Raw genomic sequence first — 23,937 nt, 5'->3', positions numbered from 1 at the left:
GAAAAAATAAGTTTATGTTCCACTAGAACTTATTTGGTAAACTGACAATTCAGAGAAATATTTCTGAAAGTAACTTCAACTTTGTTACTCAAATGCTAAAACCTAGATGAAAATTAACTGGGAATTAAATAATTTCAGTGAGGGTCAGCATCTAGCTTTTTTACAAGCTTCTGAGTATCCTCTCAGATGCTTCAGAATCTCCAGATTTGTCAAATGACCTTGAAAAACGTAGCCTTTATTTGTTTGAGGCCCATTAATTTTCAGTGAAATTTATTTCTTAACAACAAAATTACTTTTGAAAATTAGACTTCAGATGAAAGCTCTTTTTAAATCTCTGAAGCGGACAAGATAAAATATTCACAGTGTAAGAATGACTTTTGAAAAAAACTTGATTTTTTTTTTTAATTCAAGCATGCTAAGACTCTTTTATGCAGGTAATTGATTTCTCTATGTCTTCTTCTAAGATGTAAAAACCCTGTACAAACTCCATAAATATAAAAACTTGAACCAACCAGAAACAATGACTGTCTATATCATAAAATATTAATTAAACAAAACTCAGGTTCTGATAACCAAGCCTCTTGCAGCTACAAAAGCTAAGTGGCATAGAGGGTGGGAGGAAGAGCTTAACAGGAGGTTAAAATATGCCCAGCAGATCACAGAGGGAAGCATACTTTTCAGTAAGGAAGGCTAGTTGACAGAAATCTTGCAACTTGTTAGTGTGGATACTTCAACTGTCCATAAATGGGATAATATCTCAAGTATGAGGGAGACTGCTTCCAGCTACTTGGAACATTTCTGTGAAGCTAAAATGACAGAATTTTGCATCTAAGATACCACTGTTCTTTCACCATACTTCTTACACTTCAGCAGAGATTTTACAATTGTCGAAAACTGTGTGCATTGTTAAATCTTATTCCTGTCTGGAAATAAAATACTGCTTATAAAAACCAACCAGAGGAAAACATTAATGATTTAGGATTTTTGATAGCTACCTTCTTTAAAAAATAAAGATTCATTTAAATAGTCAAAAAGTCTTCAAAGAAGCCTCAAAATGCTTTCTCACAAAAGAGAAGAAAGCTTTATTTGGTCTTATTTACAGGAGGGGAAAAAAAAAGAAAGAAAAACAATGACTTGCTGGGGGAAGAGGCAGTTTGAGAGACTAGAATGTACTTGAAAAGGCTTGAGCAGAAAAGAGCAGTGAAAAGAACTATCCCAGTTTTCAAAGTTTTATATTTAACACTTCTAGCCATTTTGCACAACACCGATAATCTTTTACATTTACTAATGCTGTTCCACAAAGAACACTTACAGACAAAACTTGCTATAGGGAAGTAATTTTCTACCCCACCTCTTGCTCAGTTCTGCTGTCTATTTCCCAGTCCCACAGAAAGCAGCACCAGAACTCTGAACAGATTTGTAAATTCATAACAGCTGACCTTTGATGAGCGTTTGTATCACTTCTTTGTGTCCCATCTCACAGGCTCGGAAAAGCGGGGTATGTTTCATGACATCTGAAGCATCTACCTGCGCGTTATGTTCCAGCAGCAATTTCACTGTGCTGACATGGCCAGACAGGGCAGCAGCATGTAATGCTAAAAGAATAAAGCGGAAGGAAAAGGAAATCACAATACGATGAGCTTTGGAGGTTCACAATTAGAACAGTCAAAGATTAATTTCAACCATTTTGGTGGAAAAAAGTGCTTTTCAACAAGCAACTGAAGAATCATAACAAGTGATCACTAACCAAATTTTCTTGCCATACAAGCAATATGCAGAAAAACTCCTAACCCTGTAACGTGTTCCTAACTTGTACAAGTAGGAATTCTAACCTTAACACCACCAACATTGGCTTCTGCTGCAGATTTGGTGAAGGTTAGCAACTCCTGATTAAGAGAATATAACATGATCTGGTTCTGCCTCTGTTTTGTGGCATCTCCATCACCCCAATGGAGATGAAACTGGCCATTGTCAGTGAAAGAAAGCTTTCATTATTTCTTCAACATTTTCCTGAAAATACCTTTATTTCTTTCAAATAAGCAAAGTTGTCTCAATTAAAACTAACTCCAGACAACTACCCAGCTGTTCCTATAGTCAGCAATCGAATCAGATAATCTACATTCTCATACTGCCTTACATGTAGAATATTTCAAAGATGACAAAATAATTTAGACTGAAATACAAAACAGTGCAAGTCATAAATATGCACTTAGTAAAGTGAATTCATATTTCCCCATGAAATTTCACCAATATTCATCCTTGGTGAGAATTCAGTCTGCTCAAGCAAGCAAAATGTGGGACTGTAAACAGTACCTACATGTCTCTACTTGTTTAATGTTAAAAGAGGCAGGGTCAGGATCCAGCAGAGGCATTATACAGAAGGGCGCACCACGAAGGCCAATGTTAGAAGGAATTGCTTCTTGAACTGCAGCCAGAATATCAAAACAGTCAGGCTTTTTATATTTTTCTGCTACTGTTTACCACTGGTACCAGCTTCACACAGCTTGCGAAACAGTAACCCAGCGTAACCTGTTACACAGGCACTGCTAAAACGCACAGGTTGTTCATGCTGTCCGTGAATCAAATCCTGCCGAAGTGTGTTGCCTTAAAACACACATTCTCAAAATCAGTGACAGTAACTGGAACGGTGGTACAGACAAATGAGGCACTTCCTACAAGAACTGGGGTCACAGCCAGAGACAGTGTGAGAAGTGCTGCCTTAGTAATTGAAATCATGCCTTTAAGATGACACTGATGTTTAACTGTTGCTGCTAAAAAGCATAGGGGTGCTCATCGCACTCGTGAAAAATATCTGTAAGCAGTAAGCTCTGCAGCAGCTGTGTGAGTAGGTGGCTATCAGGAGGAGTTTGACAAGAATGAGATCCCTGTCGCTTTGTACATTTGGATGGGCCTGGTTTTCATGGTCTGACCTCACAGTAAACTCTAGGTTCTGGTTTTTGTACTGCATCTCTTATGAAACCAAAGGCAGTAAACCACTCCATCAGATGACACATGGGGTGTGTATAACAATACAATAGAAAAAGAGCTGCTGTGTCAGCTTGGCCAGCTCTTCCCCCCTATCACTCATTCTGACGCAGGCATCTCGTTTCGCACTTTGTGCTCAATATTTTCTTGTAAGCCAAATTTTCTGTGATGGAGTCACGGTGACTGAAGAGATTCTTCGGCCAGCTGGTCACAATAGGCCCTTTGTTCAGCCGGCAGCCAGAGCCCTCTCCATTGTACGCAGTGACGGCAGAGCTATAAAGCTGCCCCTGTAATGCTCCTGCAGCGCTGATCTCTGAGAAGAGGGAAATTCCTTTCCCTTGGTGTCATTCTCCTACACAATGCGGAGAGTCTCGATGTTCTAGCAAGGCTGAATGGAGAGCTTGCTCTTTTTAAGTAAATGCAAAAGGCTGTGTTAACGCAACATTATAACTGAGCTTAACCAAGCCCCCACACAAAAGTCAGAAAAACACAACCTTGAACTCTCCTCAGCAACTGTATCCCAGGCACGGTGGCATGTACGCTACTTTCTATTAGTGCATAGTTCTCTGTCAGAATACAACTCTCCTTTTCCCTCACCAAAACTTGGGAATGATTAAGAACCTTCAGAAAAAAAAACAGGTCTGAAATCAGAGAGTGATTTACCAGTGGACTTCCTTTTAAGTTTACAGCTCACTATAATAAAGCCCATGCTACTGCACATGCTTGCACAATCGTAAAGTTCAGATTGCTCGGCAGCAAGTGACAAACAGCGTAGTTCCCACTTTAAGGCTATTAGTGTGTTCTACACAACAGCAGTTTCAAGTAAATGGAAAATCCATTCGTTTCCTTGGATTAAAAGCCCTACAACAAAATCAAGACTAAAAGGTGATTACACATCATTGCTATGAAAGGTTTAAGACTGAAAGATAATAAACCCAACCACCTGAATTATTCAAGCATGAAATCCACACCTGAGTAATTTCAGAAACACTGTGTGATTACTGTCTCCAAAGAAGAAAATCCTTTGTAAGGAGGTTTGCACAGTGACTGCAACACTACTGCACCTTAAGGTCTGAAACAAATACTGTGAGTTATTTAAAAGGGAACTGTCAGGAAGGAGCAAATACAGGTGAGACTGGTAAAAGATAAAACAAGACTAAAACTGTAGAGTATGTAGTTTGTAAAGTCATCAAACATGAAGACTGAGATTTTATTTGTTACACTGTTTATTAAACTCAAAAATGCAAAATATCATAACTTGGAAAACCTGATTTTTTTGTGTGTTAATTTGTAAGGAAAGCTAGAATTTAGATATTTAAATAAAATTTTATGGTAACTGTATTTGGCTTTTTGTGTAAAGACCCACTACACCACCAAAGGAAATTTTTTTTTTTTCATATGAAAGTAATATCCATACATGCTATCTTTCACATCCTGAACCATGCAACCCTGACATTGCATTTATTTACCATTTGTATGTTATTTGAAGTGTGATCTGAAAAGAGAAGAGCTGTTAAACTCCTATCTTTGTTTCTTGGTTGGGGTATATCTACACTGTAAATTCCCTAAATCTAAGCATTCAGCTTAGGCTAGTTTGTGTGTGTGCGGCCAAAAGATGATGCTTGAGTATACTTCAAAACAAATATATTAAAATTTATACAAACAAACATTGCAATATACATTCTTGTTTGCTTAAAAAAAACAGTTTTCTTTTCAGAAGAAATGTCCTCTTCTGAATTATTCACGGGTGTGTGCTATCCATTTTTGCACTTCTAAATTTGTGACCTGGCCATGACTGGCACAGGGTCGTTCATGACCTCCTCTCACACAGCTTACCCCTGCAGCCCCATTACATCAAACCCCTCCAATTTATGCCCAACAGATCCACATTCTCCTCTTATTTTTACTCCATGTTATCAGCACACCCTACAGCTCCACTACTTTTACCTGTATTTCCAACACTGTTGAATACATATACACTTCATCACCTGTCTCTCTGACAGAACCGTTCTTCTATTTCTGTTGAAAGTACTATAGAGGTACAATATTTCTACTACAAATGCTTATAACTTTTCATTAAAGGAGATAAAATTCATAATTGCTACAGGAAATTCTGAATTTAATGACTTTCACGCTTGAGTTCTGAAGCACTGTGTTGCACACCTATCTTTTGCTTCAGGCAGATAATGAGATTATAAACTTGGGGGATATAAAGTTTAACCTCTTGTTTGGACAACAGAAGTGCAATAGTTCTAATCTTTATGACACTATCTTTACAAATAACTATTGTACGATTTTCATGATGATAATTCAGACATTTCACTGGTTCATTTGCTCTACATTGTTTCAAAGTATTTATTTATTGACAATTTTTTTTAGCAGGTGTTTTCAGGGAGGGATTTTTATGCAATTATATTTCGTTTTATTCTTCAAAATACAGAACAGCTCTTCCTTTCCCAGAATTACAGATCTAACTAAATAGCAGCAAAGCAGTACATTTCTTCTTCTAGCTATGTTTCAAATTAACTGGTTCAATCTGAGGAGGAAAGATTTGTTTCTCTCCCACAATAAGGCAAAGAAGTGACTCACGCATATAATTAAACTAATGCAGAAATATTTTCAGGATTAAGGTATGCATCCAAGAAAAGAGTAATATAGCTCCCAATAATGTTTTTTTTTGGTGGAAATCACACTAACTGGAAACATCCAGTGGTTCTTTACTGTAAAGCATCTTACCTGTGCCAGCATATTTGTCTGTCATATTGATATCAATATCCAATTTTAAAGTCAGCATAGTCCTAATGACATCATCACTGCCTTTGCCAGCTGCCCACATGAAGGATGTTCTTCCCTCAAGATCTGAGTCATCTTTTACAGAAGGATGTTTCAAAAATACTTCAACTGTTTCCTGAAAAGACATACTATTGAAATTAACATTAAAAGGAATCTGTAACAACAACGAACTCTTCTGTTTAATTTAGCAGTTTATGAAGCAAATCAAAGCTTCCTTTTTCTTTTTATGTTTATATAGAGTGATAGCCCAACAGGAGCACTGTATTTTCTGCTATGCCCTTTTCTTCATCAATGTTCACTGTGCATCCTTAACTATGACTTGAACACCCATTTATTTAATACTTTTTTCTTTTTAGTGTCAAACATCATGTGTTCATCATAAGGAAGTAAAAGACACTGCAGTCACTGTGAAGAAAGCAATGTGAAAAATATTATTGGCTTATCAAAACACTACTGTAATACTATGATGCTAAAATAATGTTCCTTCAGAATATTCTCCTGACATATTTATTTGTTCCCATTCTAAATATGATTGCACATGCAAATTTTAGTCTGCCAAACTCTAATAATTTGTCTATTAAACAAAAAAAAAAAGTACTTTTGGGGCAACATAGACAAATTTCCTAATATTTAATAATATCAACAGGTTACTAATTACTGAAGCATTATAAATAAAAACAAATTAAGAAAACCTTTATACTTGAGCCCAGGAGCCCAGGCTTTCCACTGTCACTGTTACACTAAAATCTCTATTTAAATAAAAGTAAAAAGAATTATTTCTTCAAATGCCGTGTTTGTGCTAAGCCCTCAGCAAACAAGTCCACTTGTTTAACTTGCTGCTAAATTCCTAACAAGCCACAAAGGAAAGAAAGGGAGAGGAAATCATGACTGCTAGAAAAATAATTAGGGGAAGATTTTCCGTTTTCTATCTAATGCCTTACAAAGGCTGTGTATTTAACAACTGGTAAATATGTCTTAAGAGCCACTGATGGGCTAGCCCACAAAAAACTTTAAAAAGGGGGTTTCGTTATTTTATTTTATTTTTATATTTTAGTATTAACACTATTTTATCTTTCCCCTGTGTGACCCCAAAATAGCATTATCACTGCTCTTGGTAGGATGGGGATTCCTTGGCTATAAGGAATCAAATGCTTATAATCATAAAGGTGTTTAAATGCCTAAGTCCTATTGATTAGTTTGAATTTTTTTAAACTACTACTTATTATTTCATCCCTTTAAAGAAATAGGAAATTTCTAATTTTTCTTATGTTAATGTGACCTAAGATCCTAATAGCTCTGTGAATTTGGGTCCACATCTGAACTATCAGTTTATTGTAAAAAGGTCCAGCCAGAAATAATGAGGAATGGAAGATGGAAGCATGAAGCCTTCCACACCAGCCAGCATGTGTTTATAGCTTTGTGCACTCACACTGATGACCACTACACCTCAGACACAAACGGCTACTCATTAGGCCAGCAACTCAGCACCCTACCAGTACTCTGCACTGCTTGAAATCCTGCAAAGTGAAAAGCAGTATGAGGGCTGGACCTTTTCAATACTAAGGCACACATCCTACAAACATAAATAAGTAATTTCATTTTTCCATTAAGTTTTAGCAAAGCAATGTTTCTTTCAGCCGCTCTTTTTTTTTTTTTTTTTTTCCCCTAGAGTTTTTAATATGACAAAGTGGAAGAAAATCCCATAGTGCTGTAAGAGTTATTTTCCAAAATGAATTTATCACAACTTGAAAACAAAATGAAATTAGATTTGAACAGGATGCTTAAGTAACCAGAAAACATAAGTATCAATCAGCTTAATTCTACATGTATTTTGTCATGAAAAATCACGTGTATTTTATCTCTATTAAAAGTAAGTGGAGAACACATAAAAAACAACAAAGCTGAAAAACAACAGAAAAGGAGAGAAGTAAATCCACATCATTTCATTCTGTGCTATTGAGAGACTCTGAAAAAAACTAAATATTATTTTTGAATATTCAAAAATAAGACAGGGGTGTCTACATTTAATTTACTAGACCAATCTATACAAGTATGTGAAAGGGAAGTACATTGTCTCGGACATCTCTGGAAAATTTCAGAAAAAAATTACATATATTTAGTCCTCCATTCTGCACACTAAAATCAATAATAATAAAGCATCTGCCTTCACACATGAAGTTCAAAAATTTAAAAAGGATGTTTATTTGAATCTTCTGTCAGATACATAAGCCATCTAAAATTTCAGGCAACCTATTTGGGTGGTTATATTAGGTAACTTTTCTTCTAGAACTTTTCCTTCTATAGTAAGTGGGATAAATTAGTCTTAGAGAACAAATTCTTCACATAGATTTTCTGGCTAAATCTGTTCAGTATTTAAAAAACAAAAATATCAGAGTAAGTAATCTGCAGAAAAACAGAGCAAAGAACAAGATACTGAGTTAAGTAAAACTGAAAACAACACAAATACTCATAATAAACACAAAAGAACAAACTTTTTTCTCTTGCTAGGGACTAAGAAACGTCGCATTTTAACTGAGAAACACACCACACCTATGCAAATTTAGATGGACTGAGCAGAACAACAACATGGCTCTCAAACCATAAATATATAGGTGCTACTGCCAAAACAAACATTGATATGTCTCAGCTCAGTTGTTTGACTATGTATATGGATTGCAGTGGTAGGAATTGCTCAAGTATTTGTATTTAATAATAAAAAAAAAAGCAAATAGTGGTGCTCAGAAACAACCATAGTGGTAAAAAAGAGAGAAGCTCCAGACATAATTTAGACATGCATAAACAAGGGCTCTTGGATACATCACCAGCTAAAAGAAGTTTGCAAATCTGAATGTGACTCTCCTGTTTGATTCTTCATGTAAGATGTGAAACAGAATGTTCATTCTAAGTACACAAGATTACAAAAGAATGCCTGGTTCCACCACCTACTCTATTTTCCCATGAAAACCTAAACAATATCATGGTTTGGTTGGCTGGTGGGATCAAAAGGCAACAAAATAATGAAGATGTTTCATCATTACTCAATTGAGTCCAGAGAAAGCAAGCCAGTATGAAAAAATCTTTTTTTAGGAATGTATCAATACAGAGAAAAAAAAAAAAAAAAAAAAAGCACATGGAGATAACCACCAGATTGTAAATAAAAACATTCTATCTTTCCCCATGAGTCTGACTCAAACTCATGGGGAAAGGTTTTTACAACATAAATATTTTAGGCGTGTTAATCAGACCCAAACTGTACATACCACATAATGGACAATAATCAGCATCAATAAAAAAATCTCCAAAAAGGTGTAAATTCTACACAGAGATATGCTCCAATGAAAGTCTGAATTAAAAAAAAAAATAAAAATCTCTATGATTTTACTAAGACCATCTCTAAAAAACCCCACCAAAACCCCAAAACTCACTCTCTCAAGGAAACAGAGGGCGACAGCTGTGGTATTCATATGTATCAGTCAGTTCCCTCTTTCAGTAGTACTTCTGGATTTGTTAACTTTAGTGGTTCTCAAGGGCATTAAAATTGTAATTGTTTAATGACAACTAACACATTGGTAGGCAAGAAGGACCCGAATTAGTATCCCTGTTAAGGAAATGCTGCAATATGCACTACATAACTGCATTAATTAGGCACTAAAAAACCCTTTTTGTAAAGGCAGGTTATGAATAATACAACTGAAGAAAACATAGATGGGAGCTCTCAGCTTACTACGCATGGCTTAATTCAACTGTGAGAGACAGAGGAGCATGAAAAAAGCCTTCTTAAGTTCCAGTGCTTGAGAACTACTTCTATAGTAATATCTATGACCAGCAATCATTAAAATGCTGAGTTTTATACTTAGCTCTACCATATCTGGTCTTGCTTTGGAAAAAAATTACCTATTCTACCAAAATATAAGAATTAGGCTGTTTGAGAAACTAATTTTCTTTGTTGTCTGAACATAAAAAATATTTTTAAAATATTAAAAACTTTTAAAAACTTTTAAAAATATAGTGCTCATGGAGAATTGTGACAAAAGGTGGAATAGGTTGCCCATATTCCCCATCCCTGAGAACCTTCAAGGTCGGGTTGGATGCGGCTCTCAGCAACCTGATCTAGTTGAAGACGTCCCTGCTCATGGCAAGGGGGTTGGACTAGATGACCTTTACAGGTCCCTTCCAACCCAAACTATGCTATGATTCTGAGGTACTCGCTCTTTAGCCATGCTTTGTGAGACAATGGCTCATTCATAATAGCAAATATTCATAAGTTAATCATGTTCTTGAAGGCAAAGACTGGTTTGACTGATAGTAAAGCAGATGTGCAAATACTCATACAGGTGATATACTCTAGATACCTTATAATTTTGCTATAACGATCCTTGAAAAATGAAAGCACTGTAAAATAGTAGGTGCCATTCTGCTTTCTGCTGAAGTACCTAAATGACTAGTGTGTGTTCTGATGCAAGCATACAGATCAGAGGGCCTTTCTTTGTACAGCAATTTATATTTTTTTTAAATCTATTTTTAATAGTTTGAAATTAACCACATTTATATCACATAACATAGGAAAATTCTGAATTAAGCTTGTGCAGACAACACTGTGTTTATACAATTTTAAAAACAACTCAATCACTTTGTTATGTTATAAATATTTCAGCAAAATATATTTACTTCACATTTAGGGTATGTGCTACTTACAGCAAAGTTGCTCTGTGCTGCGTAATGTAGGGGTGTTGCACCTTGACTATCAGATGGGATAGTTCCAAACTTATTTCTTTCTAATAAGAGATGGACAATCTGTGCATGACCTGAGAAAAATAATATAATAAAACCAGATATGTATTGAATCCTAAAGTTAAACACTGTCCTATCAAAAAGAAAGAAAAAAACAAACAACAAATAACATAAGAAAATTAACAGACTTCAATAAATAATAGAATGTTTGTGTTGTAGCCATTATAGTCTAAACATAAGAGAGAAACATAAGACTTGATATTTGAACTACTAAGCCTGTCATGCATCTTATTCCCAATAGTGTTCCAGTTCCACACTCAGTATCCTCAATTTTGATGGGCATCTGTAAATTGTAATTACCTTTGAATAGGAATATGTGGAAAGATTTCCTGTTTCTTTTAAAAGAAATCACTAAAGCATTTCCCTAAACAAATAAAACAGCAGTAGCTGGTCAGAAAACTGTGATATTAACTTTGCAGCGAATGAGTTGAACATTTCCAGAAAAAGCTTCTGGTAATTCAGTTGAGATGCTGCATTTGAGTGAAAGGTCAGAAGCAGTAAAGTGAACACAGACTGATGATGATGAGCATTTGTCCATCTACATTAAAAGGTGGGCTAAACCAACATTGAAAATTTCATCCTACATCACATTGTTTTACAGAAATTAAGTGTAAATTCTTTACTTAGGTTTTATTCAATCAACATTTCAACTGAAGACATATCACAGAATCTGGAGTCTAGTCTACTACCAGTTGCCATATAAGCAACAAACTGACACACACAACTTCCATCGAACCAGATTAGAGTGATTTTAGATTAAAACCACAACATGGGGGTAGGGATGGGAAATGGACAAACTTTATATCCACTTCACAGAGAGGAAAACAAAGACACAATATAGTACATTGCTACTGAAGTCAACTGATCCCTTCATATGCTTTCCTTTGTAGGCATATGCAGCTCACAGAATATCTTAATGATTTGATACTGTAAGGCAAAAATCACATAAAAATACTCTGATTTTACAGGAGAAATCTCCCAGTATCTTGTGTGTGGGGAAAACAATCAATTTTGCAGTTTGTTACTTTTGCAGAATTGACTTGAATTACTTTAGAACAAATGAAAAAAAAAGTAGGTAAGCCTTTCTACTAGCAGTAGATTTTTTTTAATGAAAACACTGACAATTACAGAATGAAGCTGTGTAACAGTTGTTGTGGTCTGTGGCTTTTAAAAACATATGAGATGGGGGACTAGGCAAGCCTTCTTTTGTGGAATGGCACTTTCAGACTTTATATGCATAGAGGTATCAGAAATGAAAGGAAATGATCAACTTGGGTCAAAAAGGATGAAGAGCTATGTGGGGATTATTTTCTTCTAGGGCCCTTGGGGTGTACAGGAAGGCTCTTTACTTTCAGCCATTAAGACAAGCCTGAACCCAGAACATCACAACACACTGTCCCTTCCTATCAGAAAACCACTAAAAAGAAGAGATGCAATATTGCTATGCTTTTCCCATCTCAAGACTGTAAGAAGTGAATGGAGGTGCACTGGAAGAAGTTGGTTCTGAGTGCAATCTTGAGAGAAAAAACATAGGAGTACTGAGCCTGGAAAAAAAGTTGCCTGAACTTTCAGGACACACAACCAGAAAAAGGGTAACTGAACTTTGTAATCGGGACTACCTAAATTAGGTCTACCTAAATTATCTATGAGAAAGAAGGCTCAAGAGAGTTGAAAAAAAGTTTTGTATTGGGTGCAAAAGTAAAGAAATTGGTGCAAAGATGGATCTCACTTGGATACTAACGTAAACATTAAAACTCAATTCTTGAGAACTGTCCTTTCTGTAATACTTTTATTTAGAAGAGATGTAACTTGGATGAGACTTTTATCTACACAAAAGAAAAGGTAACGGGAGTAACAATGCCCTAAGATGCAGCCACATGCAACCCATCACTTTTAATGGAATATTTGTGGCTGTATCCATGCAATACTTAAATCTCCTACAGTTAACCCACTTAGTAAGCTTTTAGACCCTTTGAGATCTATATGCAGCATCCAGTATCTTACTTAAAACCAGAACTCTAAAAATGAATCATGATTTACCAATCAGAAGTTCCTCATGGGCATATGCCACCTAGAGACCTCATCAAGTTCACAAAGGACACTGGAGGTCTTGGCACATTTTCCCCCTTTATTCCACATTGATTAGACAATCCATTTTTCCACAGACAAAACTTCTCTCTTAAATACAATCAATTTCAAAACACAATAAATTTTTCTTCTTGGACAGAACCAAGTGATAGTAACTATTTCTTTGTGAGACCGATCCCATGGCACTTTAAAAGTTTCGCAATTTCTCTGTAAAAATTCAATATCCCTACTTGAATGTAAATCTGAGAACACTACTCTTCTTTTTTTTTTTTTTTTTTTTTAAATAAACACAATCAAACTACATGTATATTGTCACTGGAGTTGCAGTAATCCACTCCAGCAAGATATCTGATTCCTTTATTGGCATGCTTTGTCTGCAGTGTCCCAGAGGGTCATGGGGAAGAAGCCCGTTAAAAGTGGAGAAAGAATGTCTGAAGGTTCTTCCTTTTTATCTGGTACATGGTGTTTATTTTTTCCTCCTGCACATAGCAGAATAAAAAATATGAGGTCAATTTTCCCAACTATATTATTTCTGTGCCTGTCATTTTATTAGTTGTGTTTCCCTGTATTTAGACTACTTATATTTAATCAGGTTTTTCACCTGTTTCGCAAACACCTAGTTTGCAACTTGTAAAACCAAACTGTGCAGAATTCACATATGCAAGATTATAATTTACAGAGCATCTGAATCTCAAGGTAGCAATTTGAACAGAAAAAAACTTTATCTGAATAGAACTTCTTGTCAGATCTGATTAGATTGTCCTAATGTGTCTGATGAAGAGCTTGTACTAGGAGTAGAAGTGCCAGCTCTGCCATTTTCTTGTTGTTCACTTGTGCTGGCACTATCAGATTATCTGTGGTTTCTTTGCAGGAATCTTTTTGCAGGACACTTGTCTATTTTAGTAAAAACTAGATAATATAATTGTTAAATCCACTTAATTGGTCACACATAAACTGCAATATATCACAATAGAAAAGAGTGACGATGCCACTGTCAATCCCTCCATGTTGTGGAGCACTCATTTCCCTCAAGCACCTTGCAAACCCTGTGGGACCATCTTACATATGGGCCAAGTGAGGGTGCTAGCATCAATCTGTCTATTAAATATTAGTAAAGTTTTCTTATTTTTTCAGATAAAAAATAAACAGAAGTTCCGATATTTTCTTCATGCACTCCAAGGGATTGTCTTTCATACATGCTGGGGTGTGCACACCCCACTTCAGACACCACTGCTCTAGGGTACCAGCTTTTTTTTTTTTTTTTTCACATATTAACAAAGCTACATATGTAAGAACATCTCAGTATACTCTAATTGTTCTTAAATCGTGAGCACATATAGCCTGCTGAAGTAACACATTTTACAATGCTTTGGAGAATCTGAAGTTGGTTTTTTTTTAAAAAAAAAGCCTATATACAAGCTTCTAATCCTGGTCTAGCAGAAACTATTATTGTTCCAAAGATTAGTTAGCATAATGACAGGCTGGAATTAAATAAAAATCAGAGACAAAGATTAAACACCAATTAATTATTAAATGACTTCAGCATTGTCCAGTTTACCAAGTAAGGCTGCCCAATGAAGGGGAGTTCGAAACAAGTTGTCATAAGATGTCACATTGCAGCCTTCGTAGGAGGTGAGGACATCAACAACAGCTACATTCCCATCAGCAACAGCAAAATGAAGGGGAGTTCGTCCTTCATAGTCTTGCCAGTTAAGCAGAGATTCTGTAGGTGCAGCTTCCTTTAAAAATAAAATAAAAGAAAGTTGAAGAGAAAAACTATATACTCTTTACAGATTTTTTTTGTTGAGTCTTGTAATAAGGAGAGATGAACTGTTCTTGGTTAGTAGAATATAGCTCTACCACCAAATAACTTTGTTACAGTATAGGCTATTTTAAAGTATTTCTTACAGAATATTTTTATACTTACTTGTTGTACAAGACCTCATTTTAGGTATATACCCTGTAGTTTTACCAGTCTGTTGTGCAAGTGGCTCCTTACACAGATCTTTAAAAGGCTAACTCAGGCTCTTGTAAAAATAACTAGATCTTCTTATCTGATTTTCTAAGTTGAACACAACATACATATCTTCATATTTTTCTCCTAGGACACTCCCCTTTTTTGCACAAGTTAATCTTGTGGCTTTCGTTATAACACTTTTCTAGCATTTTAAAACCACAGGACTATCAGAGTATTTCTAGAGCTCATGTCAAAGTCTCTAACTGACTGGGTAGAAGTAAGTTAGAGAATACTTCTAATGAATCCAGCTACTTGTAATGGGCTTATTTTTGAATAAGAAAATCTTATAAAGTATTGTGACAGTTATTTGATCACATTAGGCATTAATAGATATAACTTGACTTTTCACCACAATTTCTTAAAAAAATGCTAAATTACTCTCACATGAGGCTTCTGGCTATACAGCTTAATATTATGATAATTCTCTCTCGCGACAACTTTTTTCTAGTCAGATTTCTCTTAATGACTTTCTTCTCAGGTAAAAGAACACAACAGGTACAAATGAACATCATCAGTGTTGCAGAGATCTCCAAATGGCAAATATCACAACAGCCCATGAAATACAAACTTCAAACTTCCCTTTCCTGAAAAAAAGTTATCTCTAAAGAAAATGGGAAATAGTAAAACAATAGAAAGTCAGGATGCAGGACACCAGGCATCTAGAGCAGAAGCAGAATGTCAAATCCAGAGCTTAAATAAACTATAGGGAGTAAGCCTGCTATTCTGTCTCCAACAATTAAAAACGATCCACTGAAGTCATGGAAACCTTCTGCAAAAGAAAAAGGAATGTAGTCCTGAGATTTTTAACTTCCAACACTAGAGTAGATTTTAACCCATGATAACTGAGAACAATCCTCCACACAATACAGAGCCACGCTATATCTTACAATATACTTATGAAAGAGGAGAGAGAGACTGTGATCAGTGCAGCTTGTTAACAGTTAAAGCGACTTCCAGATCCCTTTCTCACTAAACTAACAGCAATTTTTCTATTGACTTCACTAGGTAGACAAACAGGCCAAGAAATCTCTTGTATTTGCAATATTTGATATGTAATAACTATTACATAGAAAACAAACATTTAACATTGAGAATGATAAATAAAGAAGCAGAAAGTCAGAAACTCCAGAGGTACAGTTTCTATCCAAATATTAATTGACCAAGGTGGTACATTCTATATGTTCTATTTAATAGATAAAAAACCAAATACATTTAGTTATATTCAACCATGCCTCCTAAGCGCAACTTCACTTAAATTAATACTGTAGTAGTAGCCTCAACTTTGCAATGCCCTGATTCTTTGTTTCTTACTGTCTTACTTTCTAACAGTGTCAACTCAAACCTAATAGTTGATCAATGTAAGTTTGCTGAAGTTAAACATTTACATACTTTGCATACTGTATGTAATCACTAAGTTGACTCTCATATAAAAAAACTGCATCAGTTTTAGATATTATTGGTTAGCCATGCTTTGCTACAGAAAAAAATTAACATACTTGTACGTACTGCAGTTCATTACTATAGCCACTAATACAATAAGATAATCTATTAAAAAAATAAAAAATTGATAAATGTGAATCTCTTAACTAAAAATACAATCATTGTTACATGCACAAACCACAATAATCAAAGCATGAATAACACTTCTTTTAATAAGCATTAAAAGCATTTATCTGAGCCATTACAGTGAAAAGTGATGTTTTTTATGTTCTTCCTTAGCTTTAATAACTCTCAAGAGAAAGCTACCACATAATATGCTTACTTTCTGTCTATTCAAAGAGCTCAGCAGGGGGAGTATAGAGCCCACTGCAAAAATTCAGAAGTGATCTTTATGAGAATCACTTTTAAGAATGACTAAAAATGAACGATGATATGCACAGAAGTTATTACTGGAATTCTAACTTCACCAGAGGAAAACCTGTTTGAACAAAATGGACAAACAATAAAACTAATGCTTCTTCACTTTACCTATAATGTAATCTGGAAAGCTAATTTTCAAGCCTTCTAAAAGCACAACAGCTTGTTAAATAAATGACTCCTAAACATCCTGGCTCAAACTCACTGATGTTCCCCAGAACATATCCCCATAATCAAAACCGTTACTTTTGCAAAATGGTAAAGAATCTTTTAATGACAAAGCCACTATTTATATTCTAGCCTAAAAGTACTCATATGTTTTGAAATTTTTGGCCACTTAAGAGAAATTTTTCTAGGCCTCTTTCTGCCTACATTCAAAACTAGAATTTCTTTGGATTTTAAGTGGTTTTGGTGTAAAACTAGCTACAATTAAACTGTCATACTGTATTAATATTTTAAGCACAATACACAGAAGAAACAGAAGCTAAGCATTTTTCTGCAGCAATTAGAACAATGGAATTGCAGGCAATGGAAAGTGTTGTATAAATAAATGTCATGTCTCTTACCATGAAGAATAAATAAAGAGAAGAGATACAAAATAGACAGAGAGTACTAAGCAGTTGCTTCCATCATATTAATGGAACCTTATTCTGTTCTTTTCTCCTTAAATCTTCCCAACGTTTGTCATGTAATCAAGCACTGCTGAATCTGGAAAGGTGGAAAAGGAAGTTGACCATGAGAGGATCTCCAGATTAGTTTCTTTCTACTTCACATGTTTACTTCTGAAATATGTCATGAGTACCATTTTTGCTGGATTTCAGTATTAGATAGAACCAATTTGTGCATAGCTGTCACCCCTGCAAACCCAACCTACTTTTTCAGCATTCAGTTGAGTTTTTTTTCATTATTGTTTACGTTGACAATCCCAATGGGCTAAGTACTACACAAACATCTAACAGAAAGATGACCCTTAATTTTTTTGTATTTATAAACAGGAGACAACAAATGGACACATCTAGGTGGAAGAGCACAGAAAAAGAAGCCCATATTTTTCAATATCATAGACTGTGGTCTCAATAAAACCACCATCTTAACTTTTGTCAAGTTTGTAAAGCAGCACTGGAGAATTCCGAGTAGGTCACTACAGAAGAATAATTTCCTGGGAAATTCTTCCAGAGTGTTAAAGATAACATGAGAGAAACAACAGCAGTGTTGTTTTTCATAACTTAGTCAGCAGGCAACAAAGGCTGCCAATGCAGATTGACCGGTGGTAGATACCAGTATCTGACCGCTATCTGTGCAACAGTACATCGCTTACAGCTTCCAGCACTCTCATGAAAGCAAAGACAAATGGTTTGTGTTGGATGTGATGAAAAAAATGGGAGAGTGATGCAGAGTTGTATGTTTTTTTCACTGCTATCACTACAAGACAATATTCTCATGAATTTAGAAATGCAATTATATATGTTAAGACACAAGATGACAAAAATATTAACTGTATGGGTATGTACGTTAGAAATATTATGCAGAAAACTTTATAGTTTTTCACATTCTAAACTGGGTGTGAAGACCTAGAGAGGAGTAAGAATCAAAAGTGATGCTTAGGCAATAGATATGGAAATGGATAATATGGCAAAAAGTAGCTAAGAAAGGTGGGGAAGATTGCGAGCTCTGCTACGTAGATATCTATCAAGACAAGTAAGAATAATGCTTCAGTTTAGAGAGAAGACAAGGTCTTACTAAAGGTTTAAACTCAGATGTACCACCACCACCAAAAAACAGTATTTATACTCAACAACAGGTTCCATCAACAGATTGATTACCTACTAACGTTTCTGTATCATCAACTTTTACAGCATATTCTGTAAGCTAAATTACTTTTTCATTTAAACTTACTATCTTACTCTATCAATAAGCATATGTAGGTATAACTATCTGGAATATAAACAATTTAGTTGATGCATGAAAAAGCCTAGGTGGACTCAAGAATACACTCTTCTAACTGTCAAGAGTTAAAATTAAAAAGAACTAAAAAACCTGGGCATGGTCATGATTCTGTATTAGCTAAAGAGAATCCTTGAGAACTCCTGAAGTAAGGAGATGGGCATTTTTGACCTTTTGTAGTACATCTGGCTGGGATAGAGTTAATTTTCCTCACAGCAGCAGGTATGGTGCTGGGCTTTGTATTTATGATTAAAATTGTTGATAACACACGCCCTGCCCTGTTCCCCTGCTGCCCCAAGTGAGTGGGCTGGGAGTGGCCAAGAGATTGGGTGGAGACACAGCTGGGACTGCTGACCCGAACTGACCCAAGCAATATCCCACATCATACAACATCATGGTCAGCTAAAAGAGCTCAGAGAAAGGACAAGGCAGGGGGAATGCTCATGGCTACACTATCTGGCTTCCCAAGCAACAATTAAACATGCTGAAGCTTTTTTCCCACTTTCATGGGAGTGGCTAATATCTGCCTGATGATGGGAAGTAGTGAATAAATTCCCTTTTTTTCCACAAAGCTTTTGCTTTCCATACTAAACTGTCATTATCTTCATCCATGAGTCTTCTTGCCTTCTATTTTCTCCCAGCCTCACAAGAGGGGAGTGAGCAAGTGGCTGTTCGGGTGTTAGATCGTTGGCTGGGGCCAACCCACCTCAACTTTTAAAAACATTTACCTTGACTATCTAACGTTTGAAAAAGTCAGTATTTGAATAGAGCAATCCTTACCTACTTTTCAGCAAATTTATTTCTCTAGTCTGGCAGAAAAGTAGATGATTTGTACAAACTAAAACTTCGTGACAAATTTTTCTTTATGACAAATTATTTCACAACTGAGTCCAAATTACAAATATCTTGAATACATAAAAGTAATACAGAAATAAAACGACATTAATTTAACTTCTCAAAAACTATTTTTATGGTAAAAAAAAAAAAGTATCAGTAACTGTAAGATTATCAGTGTGATTTGGAGAGAAGCAAAGCAAATCTTCATATGCCACATGTAAGTTCTCAACTTGCAAGCTAATCAGGGAAACAGACATATAAGTCATGACTGTTAGCTTACAATCAATATGTGTCTAGTGCTGAAAGACCTTTGAAAGACAAAGATATAAAGATATTGTGAGATGCAACTGGGATGAGTAATATGACAGGCCATTTTAACCAGGAGAACTTGCAACTCCTTCCTCCCTTCCTTAACCCCCAAATGAATAGTTACACGTCAAACTAATTAAGAGAATATATATATATAGTCCATGAATTAAAGCAAAGATATTCACCCATAGAACTCAGAAGAAACACCTTTCAAGAGAGCAAAAATATTTAAGGTGATTTCTTACAAAATTCTAGATATTAGGAAAAGAAAATTATTTCATTCTCAAAGAGTCAGTGGACTAAGAAGAAACATTTCAAGAGAATTAAAAATATTTCTGTCAGAGTAAAGTAACAGTTACACAAAGTATTTTTTATATATATACATATATATATATTTATATATATGTAAAATAGAGTTTCTTACCAGAATACATTTCACTGTGTGAACTGCACTAGGGTCTTTGTTGTTAGCAGCCCAGTGAAGTGGGATTTTTCCTTCAACATCAGGGATTCCAATATTTGAATCATGTTTTATGAGAAGTTTCACATGCTCTGGGTTATTGTAGTAGGCACTCCAATGCAATGCAGTTTGCTGGAACACAATATTCACAAAGTTTACAAACACGTTGAAAAATGAATATAAGGTGAAAATTAAAGTTGGTTAGAACCTGAAATATGATTTAACTATATTTTCACAGAATGAAAGAGACCAACTAGTCCAAATCCTCTGCTCAAAGCAGGGCCAACTAGAATAGGTTGATCAGGACGCTGTCCAGTCAGATTTGTAGCTACCTCCACAGATAGAGACTCCACAACCTCTCTGAACAACCTGTTCCACAGTTTGACCTCCCTCACAGTAAAAGAATACCTTCTCAGGTCTAAACAGAATTTATTATAATTCAGCTTGTGCTCATTGCCTCTTGTCTGCTCACTGGAGACTACTCAGAAGAGTCTGGCTCCATCTTCTTTACTGCCTCCCATCAGGCACTTATATACACATTGATAAAATCACCCCTGGACTGCCTCTTCTTCAGGCTAAACATGCACGGGTGTCTCAGCTTCTCCCTGATGTCAGACGCTCCAATCTGTTAATCATCTTTGTGGCTCCCCACTGGACTCACCCCTGTATGTCTATGTCCTTACTGTACTGGAGAACTGAGATGCAGACACCGCATTTCACTTGTGGTGCCACCAGTGCTGAGCAGAGGGGAACGACCACAGGTAAAACCAGCTTTAAACAATGGGTAAAGGAGCAATTTCTTGTTATGCTTCTATAAAGAGGACTGACAGAAAAGGGAGCACATTTACCTAGGGTGGGTGACAATTCAAAATCAGTGGAATACAGGCTTTAAACAAAACTGAACAGGAGGCCAAACTACCGGAGTAAGAGTAGATATCCACACATCTTTGCTACTGAGGTCTGAATTATGTCTAAGCTACGCCATCTTTCATGAGGCCCACACTGAGAAACCCTCATGCTTAGAACAGAAGTATTTCTGGTAGGAGCTTAATTGCTTTGTTTGAGGGTTTCTTGGATTATGGAAGGAGAACACTGCTTATGCTACTTAGCCAGCCAACAGGGCAATGCCATCAGGTGCAGCAATTTCAGCCCTGGAGAACATATCTGAGCTTGGTATTAAGCAATCACGTCCAAGTTAATGATCACCTGAAGCAGGCCTCAGCACCAGTTGCACTACAGAACAACTGCAGTAATTAGTTTGGTCCCTTTTAAATGTGTAAACCTCTTGCAATAACACTAATTAATGGCAAAGCATATAACAAGAGTACTCTCCACTAGAGGAAGATGGCATTGAATATTGACACAGGACTTGGATCCATCTTTAGCAAAGGTTTTGACTTTCTGCACTGTCCTTGATCACTCAGAATTCTGAGATTGAATATTAGTGAATCTAAGGCCCACTGACCAACTCACGGCAGTCCAATAAACCATCAAAAGACAATCTATGCTCCTATTGCCAATTCCTGACTGACAGTGGCTTTTTTACAAGCATTATCAATGCTCATAAGTACATAAGAAAACCAATGTGTGGGGTTTTTTTAAACAGCAAAATGTTGGTAGATTAACAAGTATTTCATTTATCAGGCACATCTCTCCCAACTGCCAAGTAGCAGAGGGTTGTAAGAGACAGAATTAATTTTATTTCCCAGCTCTCTGCAACATATTACATGGCACTTTTATTTGAAAACTGAGAGAAATAACTGCTGCAGGACATTTGTGTATAAAGCTATGATACCCTGGATTAGCATCCTTGAACAGTAAGATAGAATGTATGAGTTCACTATCGTATCCTTAATGTCTCTGTAAAGGAAGAAAGCAAAATGATGCCTACTTTTTGTGTTTGTTGCTTTAAGCTGTTAGATTAGTATCATGGTAACATAATATGATAGCACAGACTTTTTACCTACTTGGTAGTTCACTGAAAAAGAGCTCATTCTAAGACATAACTGGAGGGGCTGCAAGGAAAGGTCTGATAACTGGCACCACATACAACGACATACAGCCTAGCACCATAAAGCACGTTCTACCCATCACAGCCTGTCGGGAATTGAATTGAAAAAACTTCTAGCAGAAATCTGTAGTTGGTTCACAAATGTTATTTCTTAAGTGGAGCTGACTAATCTTCCTAGAAACTGACAGTTGCAATGAAAGCCAAAACTTTTGATTAACAAGAGGCCAATGCAGACTTGGTTACTGGCTCCTCTCACCCACAACCTGCTTTTCAGTCAGTTGCCTACATGGAAGTAGATGTAAAAGACACTTGTTCTCCCTGACGTTCAGGAGTTCTATTCGACAATCTTGATGTGCACAATTGCAGTAAGGGAAACGAATAAGCTATGTGCCCAACAGGGTCAAATGTGTTGGACTGTCCCCGAGACTGCCTTTTCATCAACCTGAATTCCATCTTTGCTACTGTGACTACTCGTGACATGAACTGGAATAAAAGTTCTCTACGTGTTGTGGGAAATCTGGCAATGATTTAATACTGCCTTGGAAATCTGCTAAACAACAGGCAAGGTTCCTAAATGGTTTTGGCTGGTTTCCGTATACCTTTGTTAATTAATTAACATGGTCAGGAAGTCAACATGACCTCTTCAGAATAACTGCTGTAATTATAGCCAGGGTTTCCATGATACATGTTAGAATATCCTGGAAGGCAAACAGCTGATTGCTAGGGCACAGGCTGGTTCAACTCCATTGTTCAGAGGGGACAGAAGATTCATTTGTTGGAAACTGGGCTTGCAGCTGTCTTGTCCTGCTTCCTAGATGATAAAATCAGATAAGGATTTCAGAGTTTAAGCAGTTACATCACTAGAAAGTCCGGTCCCCTTCTCTTACTATGTCCTCTTGTGATAGAATGAAAACCCAGTACATGAGACATGGAATGATGATTTCCATTAGGACCAGCCTTGCCAAGCTGGTATGTTGGTTATCAGCTGATCCAAATAGACTTGATCAGCGCACTCACATTTGAATCAGTGCTAGATCAGTGCCTGGTTGTCAGAATTTTTGCAACAGTTCCAAGATCACTTACAAATTGTAAGAAAGAGACTGCTCAATGCTTAAAAAGCCTCTATCATCAATAACAGTTCCAGCTGTATTCAATACCGTGCCTACCTTGACAATGGTAGTTACACATTAACGGTTTTCTGTTCTTCCTTTTGCTATCTACATTCAGAGTGTTTCACTTTTTGTTACTATATCCTTGCAGAAAAAATTAGGCTTAGGGAACATTAGTATCTCTGGGTTCTTTGAAAGAAGTGTCTTTCAGATTTCAGGATACACAAACTGCTCAAGCACCTGAAATTTAAAACAGACATTCCCAGATTAACAGATCCTCAATAAATATTAGAAATCTGTCTACTAAGGGCAATGTGATCATCTCCCAAACAGAACACACATCAAGCTTGCCGACAAGAGCGATGAATCTGTTTTGTTCAAAACTTATGTGGCAACACAAGAAATCCTTTATCTACAATATCTGACAGGACTCTGTGAAAGCCCTATGCCTCCTCATACCCTACTATTAATGCTAATGAAGGCAAACGTTTGACATCAGTTTTAAATCAAGCATTGCTAAGCACTCAAACTTAAGAAAGACACTAATCTGAGGACCTCAAAAAATACAGTTACTATAAGCTAAAGAACTTATTCCTTCTTTTAAAATGGGTTAGTGTACTATTACTGTGGATTGGCAGTACCTCTTTGTATGAAAAGTAATAGTAAATCAGTTGTTTTAAGAACTGTACCACCTTCCTTCTAAAATCCATCATCTCTTCTGGATGGTCATTTTGAT

General features: G+C 36.1%; 1 protein-coding gene across 6 annotated transcripts in view; it reads right to left on the bottom strand.

Moving 5' to 3' along the window:
* The window catches only part of INVS (inversin), a 99,960-nt gene that overhangs the window by 29,942 nt on the left and 46,081 nt on the right, over window positions 1-23,937 (bottom strand). For 5 of the 6 annotated variants that reach the window (XM_042798118.1, XM_033004312.2, XM_033004311.2 and 2 more), the window contains 5 exons: window positions 20,046-20,213; window positions 14,216-14,396; window positions 10,474-10,583; window positions 5,722-5,893; window positions 1,440-1,595 (listed from right to left, as the gene is read on the bottom strand). In XM_042798118.1, the coding sequence (XP_042654052.1) occupies window positions 1,440-1,595; window positions 5,722-5,893; window positions 10,474-10,583; window positions 14,216-14,396; window positions 20,046-20,213 (787 nt within the window). Of the gene's footprint in view, window positions 1-1,439; window positions 1,596-5,721; window positions 5,894-10,473; window positions 10,584-14,215; window positions 14,397-17,097; window positions 17,221-20,045; window positions 20,214-23,937 lie in introns of those variants that run through there. The other variant, XM_033004314.2, reaches the window with a different exon arrangement.

This window comes from Tyto alba, unplaced genomic scaffold (genome assembly GCF_018691265.1).
Source record: "Tyto alba isolate M040663 unplaced genomic scaffold, T.alba_DEE_v4.0 Super-Scaffold_27, whole genome shotgun sequence".
Taxonomy (NCBI): Eukaryota; Metazoa; Chordata; class Aves; order Strigiformes; family Tytonidae; genus Tyto; species Tyto alba.
The sequence above is the reverse complement of the archived record's forward strand: the minus strand, read 5'-3'. Positions and strand labels throughout refer to the sequence as shown.